The 12,114-nt window shown below is 37.2% G+C and overlaps 2 protein-coding genes across 3 annotated transcripts; both read right to left on the bottom strand.

Annotated features, from left to right (window-relative positions):
- Window positions 1-66: 66 nt before the first annotated feature.
- LOC130432646 (FXYD domain-containing ion transport regulator 7-like) lies at window positions 67-3,974 on the bottom strand. The gene is made up of 5 exons (XM_056762120.1): window positions 3,317-3,974; window positions 2,162-2,200; window positions 2,014-2,088; window positions 927-964; window positions 67-839 (listed from the first exon to the last, which is right to left on the bottom strand). The coding sequence occupies exons 1-5, from the start codon at window positions 3,333-3,335 to the stop codon at window positions 654-656; spliced, it is 357 nt and encodes a 118-aa protein (XP_056618098.1). The 5' UTR covers window positions 3,336-3,974; the 3' UTR covers window positions 67-653.
- A 269-nt stretch (window positions 3,975-4,243) lies between these two features.
- On the bottom strand, window positions 4,244-11,543 carry fxyd6l (FXYD domain containing ion transport regulator 6 like). 2 transcript variants are annotated; one of them, XM_056762121.1, is made up of 10 exons: window positions 11,306-11,543; window positions 9,990-10,046; window positions 9,699-9,725; window positions 8,236-8,259; window positions 7,832-7,855; window positions 7,018-7,092; window positions 5,076-5,109; window positions 4,866-4,891; window positions 4,756-4,779; window positions 4,244-4,656 (listed from the first exon to the last, which is right to left on the bottom strand). In XM_056762121.1, the coding sequence occupies exons 2-9, from the start codon at window positions 10,039-10,041 to the stop codon at window positions 4,769-4,771; spliced, it is 273 nt and encodes a 90-aa protein (XP_056618099.1). In that variant the 5' UTR covers window positions 10,042-10,046; window positions 11,306-11,543; the 3' UTR covers window positions 4,244-4,656; window positions 4,756-4,768. The 2 variants fall into 2 exon arrangements, with proteins under 2 accessions (XP_056618099.1, XP_056618100.1); XM_056762122.1 differs by lacking the exon at window positions 9,699-9,725 and having other exon boundaries at window positions 11,306-11,538.
- Between the last annotated feature and the right edge of the window lie 571 nt (window positions 11,544-12,114).

Raw genomic sequence — 12,114 nt, 5'->3', positions numbered from 1 at the left:
TGTTTTGCCTTTTGAGTCAACTGGCTGAGCCAATCCAAGTAAAGCTAATCAAAGACCAAGATGGAATTCTGTTACTCAATCTTTTATTGATTCAAATGTGGTACATGACAAACTTTGATGAATAATAAAATTGGTCTTTAATAAAGCTGTTGTCTCCTGCTCTACATTCATAACAGACCCTAATGTTGTAGCCCTTGTAATAAAGGCATGACTTCTAATGAACATTTCCCTAATAACAGTCAAACATGCGATTGGAATAAAGTGATTCGGAATAGAAGCACAGTAATTTATCCTCAATATTTCAGTTTTCATGTTGAACGATGATACCGTATAATGGATGCTTCAAATATTAGTTGCATCTACAAGTACATTCATTTGCTTAATGATATTCAGTTAAGATACCTTCCACAGTGCTTTGTACTATAGAATGTAGTGTAGCGTAGTGATATTCATGCTGTAAAAACAGGCAAAAGGCCATGAATGGGTTGTTTTTTACACCCAATTCCCATCCATAAAGCAATTGTTTTCATGCATATGCAAAACAATCACATACGGTGCATCTCTCCAAAAGCAGTTAAGGTGGGCAAAATGTTTCCCAGAAATGGTATCATTCTGTTAATTTAAAGAGACTTGGACAAAATGTAAAACAAATGCTAGAGAAGAGAGACCTTGAAATACAGCAATAGAACAGCATTTAAGCTGAGGTTACAAAAAGAGGTCAAGTAGGTTCTACTCTCCTCCACATTCCTGTAAGTAACCTTGTGCGTCTGAGCATTTCCTCTTCGAAACGGGCCACCCAATCGCACACATGCATCTTCTTTACACCGTCTGAGGTGGAACTATAGAATAAAAAGGTGACGGTTAGATCAAGATTAAATAAATATTACTGTATTATTAAGTAAAACAGTCCCTGAAGTTTGTTGTACCTTCTGTTTTTGGTGGCTGAGGGCCTTCCACTGGACTTCTGTGAATAGGGAAGAAAAGAAAGTTATTCTGCTAACCCTGAGGTACTGAAACATTTGGCGAGCATGCTCATCTGCAATTTCTTCAGTTGGGCTCAGTCAGCTGTCGTTGGGGTTAAGTTTGGACTCATTGGCCAGTTTAGCTCTTGAAGATGACATGCTGAGCCTCTGACTGATACACACTGCCTATTCACACAAAGAACACCAGTTTCAATTTGTTGGTTTGTTAAGTGTGAGTTTCTGTTGTTTTGTTTCCATTATGTTTCTGTGTAACAGTTTGGGATTACTTGGTGTTGGTGTTGATGTGGTGTATTTTAAATGTAACATTGTTTGAGTGAATAGACAGTGTCCGAGGCCCGAAAGAATAATCTGGTCAGTTTAGAAATGTGTGAATTTAGAAACCAGGGGCTACATTCAAACAGCAAGTGAGCTCTCCAATGCACAAGCATAGTACCCTCATCCTTTTTTGGACTCATTCCACATGCACAGTCAAGGCTGTACACTTGCTTGAAAAACTCTTACTTGGATGCTTTTGAGCATTTGCACTTTTTACCTGTCAAGGGCAAAACATTTTGAGAGAGAGAGAGAGAGAAGAGAGAGAGACAAAGAGAGAGACAAAGAGAGATGTGATGAAAAATGAAATTGAGAATGACTCTTTGGAGAATTCGATTGGGGCTGGTTCAAATTTGGTTCAGTTCAGAAAAGATGCACAGACATTCTTTTACAAACGACTAATTTCAAAAACAATAAATATTTGTTCACCCTGCACTGAACAAAGAAATAATAATCCTAGCCAGTTAACTTAAAAAAGATCTGTTAATATTAACACATTGTTTGTGTTATACTATTTAACACTTTTTGTGTTGATTTTGTGTCAAATAAATGAAAGGGACAGCACAAGTCATGTTAAAAGTAACACAAAAGGTCTCGTCCCAAGAAATAACATAGAGTTGTGTTGTTTGAACACAAACATTTTCAGATGGACATAAAAACAGCAAGAAAAATGCAATTGACTATTTAAAATACTATAATATTTGGATGATTGACTTACTCAGAGCAATGAGAATCCCAGCCACGAACATAACCACACCCAAGATGACACCCGTGGTCCTCAACGTCTCATAATCTGTGCTCACATTTATATTTTAATTTAGTCAATATATTCAAATGTTTGAAACATTCAATGTTTGCACACCTACCATAATAAAAGGCACTCTGGTCCAAATACCCATAAGACGCTGTAAGTAAATATAAAACATAAACAATTGAACATCTTTGGAACAAAAGAAACTCCTATTTAGCATCAGGCATGAGACTAAAATTGGAAAGACAATGCAGGGGTTGTGTTCAGCACCATGGACAGGTGCTGGCTTTCTAAATCTAAACATAAGTTAATATCACTTGAATGTGAATGAGAGAAAGTATGCTGAACTTATTCATGCAGGCGCTGTTCTGACATCACCCGATACCCATTCTGATGAAATATTTTGATTTATTAATCATATAATAAATATGTATCGGAACCAGATACTGTGCGTGCAATCTTGGCAATACATTTTGCAAACTCAAGTATTTTTTCACAAGATCTCAATCATTTTAATTATCGATTGGTTGAAGAATGAGTTGGACTGCGTGCTCAGCGGAAAGCCGGTTGGATTGTGTAAGCGCAGGGATAACCGCAGTCACCACACTACACGGGGAGTGTACTTCCCTCTAGTATTAATCAATAGAAATATTGATTTTTCCAAAATAAAATTAGTTTGTCAGTTTATATTGACGATATTAGGCTATTTGAAACCCCATTGCCAAGTAACTCGAACGAAAGACAAAACGGAATGAAGATGCTGCCACATGCCTCTGACAACTTTATAATCCTTTAGAGATTCAGCCAAACAAGGTTAGAGCCGTACACCCTACACTGTAGTAAAATTCTTGTTAAATTAAGGAATTTGACTATTGTGTCCTGCTAAACTTCAGTGTTTTGTGACAGCTTGGCGCTCTTCAGCACAACATTCTCTCCTGAGGGTCCGACGTCGTATAGCGCAGATAGGATTGCACATACCGGCACATTTTGAATGTGTTCAAACTCTTTAAAAACACACATTTCAAGAGAACCTACAGCAAACAGAGACAGCTACAGTTGTGTTTAAAAGTAAATTCAACAACTGAATTTCTGTCAAATGGATTACACGCTTTACACAATGTCGCAAAAAATGGCTTCTTCAGACAAACCACAAATGCAATCTCCCTTGCTCAATAGTGCGCTGATGCAATGGAATTCATTGAAACACAAATCGATGAAGAATTGAATGGCATGATCTTCTAAAATAAATACATGCAATAAACAGACAAACCTGTTGATGGAGATGCCATTGCTGCAGTTTTCTGTATTATTCAGTCAGGGGTTGTGTTGTTTAATATACAGCAGCCCGAATGAAGAGAGAAAGCTGGAGGAAGATTGCGGGGATGCTACGCTGAAGAAACTGCGCTCGCTTGCTCCCTCTAGTGGTGGAATCTAGTATCTCAGTGTTCCCCCGCGGCGCTCCTTGCGTCTGGAACATGAATCTTACTGGATACTGCGGAGGGGATCCTGAGCCAAACCACCAGCTCCTGTTGAAAAATGCCGACGAAACCTTGCATGCGCAGAGCCCCACCTAATGCAGCAAGTGTGACTGAGCTGCCATAGGGGAATCGCGAACACCTTAACAAACCCACATATGTGCATACAATTAAGACAGTCCATAAAAAAATCAATAACTTTACGCTGGGAAATACATTGTAGATTAATGGAGGAGTGTGGTTAATGCTCATGCTGGCCGCTATAATAGCCTACTGTATCTGGTCTCAGTTCCATTCAGGTTGACCGCAACCTACACAACTATTCTATGTATATTTAAGGGTAAAACATAGGCCACCATGCAAAGGGAGGATTATTAAAAGAAGCTAGAAAATATCTATAATATCCCCTATGACGAAGTTGCAATTAACAACGACTGTACCCATTCACTTCTATTGTACAGACAAGTCTATGGGTACTGTTGATCACCAACATTATTTCAAATATCTACTTTGTGTTATGCATAAGAAAGAAAGTCATTCAGGTTTGAAATGACAAGAGGGTGAGTAAATTATGGCAGAATTTTCAATTTAAGGTGAACTATCCCTTCCAAGCCTCTATAGGTGTCCACTCTATCTGTATAAAACGAGTTTATGAGCGACAGACTGGAACAGGTGCAGAAGGAGTTAACATCATGTTGCCACTTAATAATCTTAAACAGACATTAGTTTAGAAATCAGTTTATTTCTAGTGCAGTTTAAAGTGTGATTTGTTAACTCTACAAAGTAACAAAACCGGAAGTACATCATTTACAAAACATATAAAATGCCTAATATTTACTGAAGACATACTATGAGTTTTATAAACATTTTTGAAAGCTGAAAACATATGAAATTGTGTACAAAGTGTGTCAAAAAGTGTCAAAGAGAATCATCTGCTGAAGTAGCAGTAAATGGCAGTAACCCTAGCTGAGAATCAACATTTTTCTTTAAACATTTTTAAAAACGGCAAAAAGTTTTTATTAAAAATTATTAAGATTGGAACACTATGGTACGACTAGATCATCATTTGACCTTTTCTTCTTCCAAACAGCAAAAACGCTCCAAAAGATGAGACACTCTTTAAGCAACCAGGCTTCTGTGAAAGGAAACAGTAGAGATATAGCTTGAAAATGTACGTTGAATATATAACTTCCTATAATCCAAAAGTAGATGTAAAGTGTTGTCGGTTTTTTACCTGCCCACCATGTTCACTTTCCACCTGCAAAGAAAAAGTAAGTAAATATGTTAATTGTTTCTTTAAGGTGTTATATATATAATACCTAAAAAATATAAAAGAAAACTGACCTCTGGCAGATTCAGGATCCACTGGCCTAAAACAGACCAAGTAAAACAAATCAGAAGTTGGTAGATTTCTGAACCATGTATTATATGGTTATATATCATATTAGTATTTATTGTGATCTGCTTTAACAAGTAGTTTCTGTCTAATGCAATAGCACACACAGTATTAAACTGATGGCCTAAAAATTTGATTCATAAGTTTAAGCTACTTACCTCGACTTACTCCCATTGCAGCGGCACTTCCGACCTGCAGTAGACAAGAAAGCAAAAGTCAGATCCAAAGCAGTGAAAGTTATATGATATAAGATATATATATGAGTGAAACATTTTCACATGCAGATGATTATTCAGAAGGTATTACTGCAAGTACAAAAAATGCGAAGCTTCCATTTTGTCTTTGTATGTCATACTATAATTTACATACACGTAGCTCCATAAATATTTGGACAGAGGCACATTTTTTTGTTATTTTAGCTGTGTACCAAAATGTATACAAATTATAAAATGGCTACTGTCCTAAAGTGCACACTCTCAGCTTTATTTATTTATGTTTCACTTGCTTGGAGATTTCCCTGAACTGCATGATGTGGGTTCACAGCAACAGCTTCCAAATGCAAATACCACACAGAACCAACTCCAGACCTTTAACATGTTTCATTTATGAAGAAATAATCTAATGAAAAGCCCATACCTGTGAATAAAACAGCTTTTAATTTTACTGTCTGTTTACTTTTGGTCCACTATAAAGGGGGGGCTGTCATGATTCCGCTATCATGTCATGTTTATTCTTGTCTTGCTGTGGAGTCATGGCATAGCCCTTAAGTTTTGAGTGAGAAAGACATGGCTTTGCTTATATATTGCCTGACATGCGCTTTCTCATGTCTTGTCTGTGTCTCCCACCATCTCGTTTCCTTGTTACCTTCCCATTAGTGTTTTATTACCCACACCTGTCCCTTGCCAATTATCCTGTGTTTGTTTCCCTTTAAAGCATTCTCTTGTCTATTGTCTTGTGCTCTTGGATTGTTTGATGTTGCTGTACTCGGCTCTGTTCCTTTTACTCTGTTCGGTGAGAAAGTACGCTGTGTCTTGTTCCCGTTCCCCGTATCCCTGAAACCTGTGTTCCTTGTTCTTGTCAACTCGTGTCTAGTAAGTTAGGTTTTTTTAGTGTTGTTCAAAGTGTTTGTTTTCCCAGCCGAGTGAGTCCGTGTCCTTGATTTAGTTTATTATCAATCCTGTCTTGTTTTCCCCCTTGTGGGTTTTGTTCTGTCCTTTTGTAGCGTTCATTTTTGTATAATAAATTCCCTGATAACCCCTTCATCCCAGTGTTTGCCTGTACTTGGGTTCTCTTCTCAGAGTTTCATAACAGGGGGCAACATATTAAAGAGCTGTAATTAATAAACCCTTCACCTAATCTAGATGTGAATACACTCTAAATATAGCGAGCACTTTAGGACAATTTTCACTTTATTCACATGTGTCAATGCATTTTTGTACACCGCTAAAATAACAAAATATGTGCTTCTGTCTTAATATTTATGGACCTAACTGTATGCAAGCATACGCATAAAAAAAAACTGTCAAACTAAACTATATTGGCTGGGACAACATCTCCAACTGGAAACCTCATTAATAATTTAAGGGGGCTGCTGGGGGTCTCGGAGTAAAAGTGTCAAGGGTTCAGCTGGCTGCCTGTCCCTGCACGAACAGCAGACCATAAGTCATAGTGCGTATTGGGTATCGCTGAGGTTTAAACTTAGAGGTTATGAAAGACATGCAGGTCTGCCACCAGCTTCCCTGAACCACTGATCTTTACCTTGCTTATCTCGGTGTGTGACACATTCTTAGATAAATGTCTACTAAAGTGTCCTTAAAATTTGATCAAGACAACAACAGTATAAGGAGCTATATTACAGCATTTCGGAACCATATGCCGTCTAACAAATGTACAGATTTTCTTTATAAATGCGTTCAAAGATACAGGTTCACCAATTGTCAATCTCTTAATAATGAGCCATGCTGAAGTAACAGTTCCAATGTCACTCTGCCCAACGTGTGAACTCCATTCAGAATCTTTAGATTTACCCAAAATTAGAGAAAATGCAAAAAAGCTCAGCCGTTTTAATCTGGAACAGTATACAGACAGCCCAGCACTCACTGATGATGAGGAAGATCCCCATCAGGAAAAGTATCACGGCGAAGATCATACCCCCAATCCTCAGCGATTCATAATCTGAAAGGAGGATTCAGAGAACTGAAAAACACTGCACAGGCTTAAAACACAAATGATGCATATCTTGTGTGAGCACAACAGCCACAACAAAATAAAATGCAACGTAGACAATACAAAAATGCCTAAAAACACAATCTAAAGAGCATATTATTGACTGACTTAAATTAAAAAATTACTCCCAAATGTCTAGAACCCTGTTTTTGAACTCTGCAAATTTACAACGTAAAATTTTAACCGTTTTGTGGACTACAATTATTTTAAACTCGTATGACAAAATATGAAATACTCTTTGTTATGTAAGTCACTTTGGATAAATGCAAATGTAGAATCTGAACTGATTAAATGTTAAATGAATTGAGGAAATTTTGTAATATACATCAGATTTCAAATGGTGTTATCTTCAGATTGAAAGCCCTGCAGTGACTGTTTTCCATCTATTTACGAAAAACGGTGGGGAAACGCAAATCCCTCCGACTTCCCAGATGTTTCCTGAGCAGGGTGATGCCCTCTGCCCTTCGAAACTTTTCTCAGCTCACTGTGGGAACCATCAGAGCAGATCTAATGCTCATAAGACTCTGAGCATGTAATACGTAGAGGCGAAACAAATTCCTTAAAGTAAGAGTAATATTCTGCATACGATCACTTTTATATTCAATCTTTATAAAGATTAACCAAGAGATGTCCTTAATCCATGAGTATATACATAATCTCTAAACAGCTGAAGTAAATCTATACTTACCATAATGAAATGGCTTGTCGTACTCTGGTAGGAGGGGAAAAAGAACAATATCTAAAAATCTCAATTCATCGTTCAAATTCATGTACATATTACCAAGAACAACATAAGCTTACTTATCTACATACCTACACAGACCAAGTGGTTTCTAAAATACCAAAGCATATTGACTAGGTTCTATCTTATGGAATGTACGCTAAGAGGATAAAGCTCACTGCCTGCTCAACATTTGCTTACACCCACTGTGAAGTGAAATCTTATAGTGTCTAACACGAGGCACTTTCATGCACACAAGACTAAACCTCTGGTGACTGTGGTCTGGCCTGGCGGGGCTAAAAAAACACTGTTAATAAGCCACTTGACATTTCATTAATATAAAGACGATATTATACCGCTAAGTGACTTACCGTTAGTTTCATCCATTGGGGATGCTAAAAGAGAGGAGAAAAATAAGATCAGAAGACAGAAGCAGTGTAGGATCCTGATAAAGTGTCTAATGGAAAAAAAATATTTACAGTGATTCTACTATAAAACTATTTAAGCCATCAAGTTCCAGCTGAACGTTTAAATACACACTAGAATGTGTGTTAATAAATGTTATTGATGCACGCTAAAATCCAAAGAAGGTTAAACGGAGACACATACAGCCACAAAACAGTGTAAAAATTGTGTAACAAAGAACAATTTTCGACTTATTCGAAGAAATGATCCCACTGTGATAGCCAACCTCAATAGCTGATCTTGTTTCTGCCAGACAAATTAAACCACTTTAGATTAACAATAACATGGGGAGTAGAACTCACTATACTCATCACTGTACAGTATGTGACAAGAGAAATACATCTTAAGTACCTCAAAAATAAATGATTTTAGATGCTGTTATGACGTTTCATAATAAGCCACTTTACAGATTTTTATAATCAGTAGGCATCAAACCGAATTTTGGCTGAATATGTTACTCCACACTCTGTTTTATGTCACAAAAAGAGATCACTGGAGTAATAATAGTCCTTCTTGTTTTTGTAGAGCCACAGCTGATTTTAAGAGCTGCTGCTCTCTATAAACAAGAATGTTGAAGGCACTGGTCCAAATTTCCCATTAGACATTATGAATGGTCTGACTGTAGAACTTTGGTTAACCATAATGATCTCTTGTTCTCTCTCCCTCCATCACGTTGATAAACAAAGAACTATGCTTGATTCAAATACTTCCCATGTCAAAAAAACATTACACACTGCATATTGCATGTGCATTTATGCGAGTGCACAATTGCACATCTCAGCATTTGTGTGTTTGAGCGCACGGTCAAATTTTGTGGTTTTGTCACAACATACACGAAGCGTCTGAGAATGTAGCAAATCCTGCAGAAATCCAAAGGGTTAGCAATGCTTCAAATGTTTTTACTTCACAGTGCACATATCGTCTTAGAAAACATTGTAACTTTGTTTTAATTGTCCAAGGTCGGTCAAACTAAAAAATCTCAGTGTCAAAACACCCTCCAAATGGAGCTGCAGAACTGCATGTACTCAAGGTTGGTACAACTCGAGCTGCACTGGCAAACTGGATAGACACTCCCAGCCTCGTGTTGCGAGAGTAGTGTTACTTCATGAACTTTACACAAAACCCTTCAGGGAAAGGTGGAATCGTAAGCAACTTATTGAAGAAAAAACAAGACACCGCAGAACCATTTGAACAAATGTGTTAAAACATGCCAAAACTAATTGCTTTCCATTTTTAAACTGCAGCAAAATTGACAAATACAAACAAGCCCAGCCATTCAAAACAGACGGAAGCACAGAAAGCTAAACTCTGCTTAGTTTGCTTAGATTTTTAGCGCTCACACAGCTTCTCTAACCCTCTACACACTTACCTGGCATTTCCCTGCCAAAAGCTGATCCTGCATACATACACACACAAAGGCCAAATCACCAAATACTGTTAAATCTCTTCAGGAATGAAGAAAGTTCTGTGGGAATGGGCAACAACAATTTTGCTTTGCTGCGATGTATTAGGAAGGATTTAACTTTTTATAAACATACTGACTTCTCATTAGACACATAAAGAAGAAATTCACTTTTCAGTCCTCCAAGTGCAACTCGTAACCCATCTAATTTAATAAATGCAGCAGAGCAAACAAAAGAGACAAGACAAAAGAACTCACCCAGAGCAGGAGCGAAGTAGGACAAAAGCGCAACGGCGATAGAAACTTCCATCTTGTCTGAAAAACAAGCGAAAACAGACTGTGAGCAAGACACTGCACAGACACTCATAAGTCCCTGTAGAATTTCACACACAAACGTCAGTTCCTTTAAGGATGACTTATAAAGGCCTCATATCTCTTGAAACTTATTTACCTCGGGATAATTATGTCTGTAGGTGACCATTAAAGGAATTTCTTGAACTGTCATTTAATATCTCTGTCAATATTCAAACATATTAAATCAAGTTTATTTTTCAGCATCCACATGCGGTTCATACCCCTCAGCATGTTTCAGTATCCTGTTGCTAATAATGGGAAAAGGCTCTATTTTTGGATAATTACCTCAAAACAGTGGGATATGGAGCCGGGGGCTGTATATAGAAAGTGTTTATGATAATATTTTGTTAAACGGCTTGGAAAGACAAGTGTTAATTTGAAAAAAAAATGTTTTTAATCAAAAACAGGCACAAATGCAACTCATATCTCTTAATTAAATTTAAATGAAAGGTGTGGTGTGTTTACGGTTTAATTTTAATAATCTCGCCGGAGAAAGTTCCGATTCTAATAAAACAAGGTAACCATTAGGTTACTGTTCTACACATAACACAAAATTATAGAAAAACAATAATAAACAAGTGGAGTGATTTAAACAATAATATAAACAAATCTTGGGTTAAACCTAAATCATCCTTAATCCTGAACATAGATTTGTCAACAAAAAGCACTGTGAAATCTTGCACATCTGTGTCATTCAAGCAGTCTTTCATAAGATCTAGAGTCGATCTACATTCCCTTTAAATTCTGAGAAACACACAACAAGACCCCTCCCCCATAACCCACTTTCTCAACATTCATTCCAGGGTTTGGTGGTCATATGGAAGCTCCGTTCTCACCAATTCACAACAAATCCAACACTGCTGTCAACATGATAGCGACAATGTGATTTAAAACGTAAAAAAGCACTTCTTAAAAAAACAACCCAAGAAACAGTAATATGATACAGGTGGTCACGTGCCCCAGCTGCCAATAAAATCAAGACTGCATTCTTTCAGTGTTCAACGAAGACATGATCAGACAAATAAAAAATGCAAGATAGCTCAATGCATGAACTAGGCCTTATTGTAACAATGTATCAATTCACGGATCTACTTACAACAGGTCTCTCATGTAGACGCAATTTATAAAGCCAACCACGTGCTTGTTATGCAAAAACACTTCGCGTACAGAAGTCATAATAAAAAATTATAATTAAAAATAAAAGCGCACGAATGTCTTACCAGTTCGTTTGCTGAACGCCAAAACAATCTGCTTTTACTTATTCCTGATGCAAAACAAAGGCAATCTTGAACACGCGTTGTCTTGGGTTAAATCTGTGTAAGAAACTGTTTTATACTCTTATATCGTCTTTGATATTATAAAAGCAAATCCTTAAATTCTTAGCGAGCAGCAGTCATCGTTGTGCAAATTACATACAGGCGTGCATTTGCAACGTTGGAAAGCGCGCCTGTGTGTAGCGGAGAGTGACTCCACCTCCTCCACCCAGACCACGCCCATCGCAGCCCAAAATGATAAGATATCTGACCAAAAGCAGTTCACAATGTTTCTTTCGGTTGTTTTCATTTTCAATACCCATTCTGTCTAAAACCTCCCTACTGTGATGCTAGATATTGAACGTTTTATAACGAATTAAAAAGTAGAAATGAGACGTACATCTTGCATTTAGTATGCCGAAGATAGATCTTAAATGGTGATTAGATCAAATAGCGATAAAGATTACTTGATTCTCCTAAATGCCACAAATTCCAGTGATAGTATAAGAGCTCCTATGTGTTGGTTCTTTCATCCATTATCCTCCGAGTATTGAAACACAGCACACTCCCTTTGTCTTGATTCTTATTTTTAAAAGCAACAGCATATTTATCCGATTTCAAATGAGAGAGAACAAACACACACTACTGCATTGGGACTTGATTTTCATAACAACTAAACTTATATAGCGAATGGTAAACCCGTTTTATTTTGTGTTCGTGTTGACGCTCTTTAATTAGTGGGGGGCGGTGAAAGAATTTATAAACAAGTAGAATTA

The sequence above is a fragment of the Triplophysa dalaica genome, chromosome 12 (assembly GCF_015846415.1).
Source record: "Triplophysa dalaica isolate WHDGS20190420 chromosome 12, ASM1584641v1, whole genome shotgun sequence".
Lineage (NCBI taxonomy): Eukaryota > Metazoa > Chordata > Actinopteri > Cypriniformes > Nemacheilidae > Triplophysa > Triplophysa dalaica.
The sequence above is the reverse complement of the archived record's forward strand: the minus strand, read 5'-3'. Positions and strand labels throughout refer to the sequence as shown.

Bases quoted from the DNA above. Each gene is read 5' to 3' on its own strand.
- LOC130432646 (XM_056762120.1), bottom strand. The intron at 2,089-2,161 runs GTAGGTGTGCAA...ATGTGAGCACAG, and splicing joins CCAGAGTGCCTTTTATTATG to ATTATGAGACGTTGAGGACC. The intron at 965-2,013 runs GTAAGTCAATCA...CCCTATTCACAG, and splicing joins TGGGATTCTCATTGCTCTGA to AAGTCCAGTGGAAGGCCCTC.
- fxyd6l (XM_056762121.1), bottom strand. From the start codon at position 10,041: ATGGAAGTTTCTATCGCCGTTGCGCTTTTGTCCTACTTCGCTCCTGCT. The intron at 7,093-7,831 runs GTAAGTATAGAT...TCCTCCTTTCAG, and splicing joins CGACAAGCCATTTCATTATG to ATTATGAATCGCTGAGGATT. The intron at 4,892-5,075 runs GTAAGTAGCTTA...GGTCTGTTTTAG, and splicing joins TGCAATGGGAGTAAGTCGAG to GCCAGTGGATCCTGAATCTG.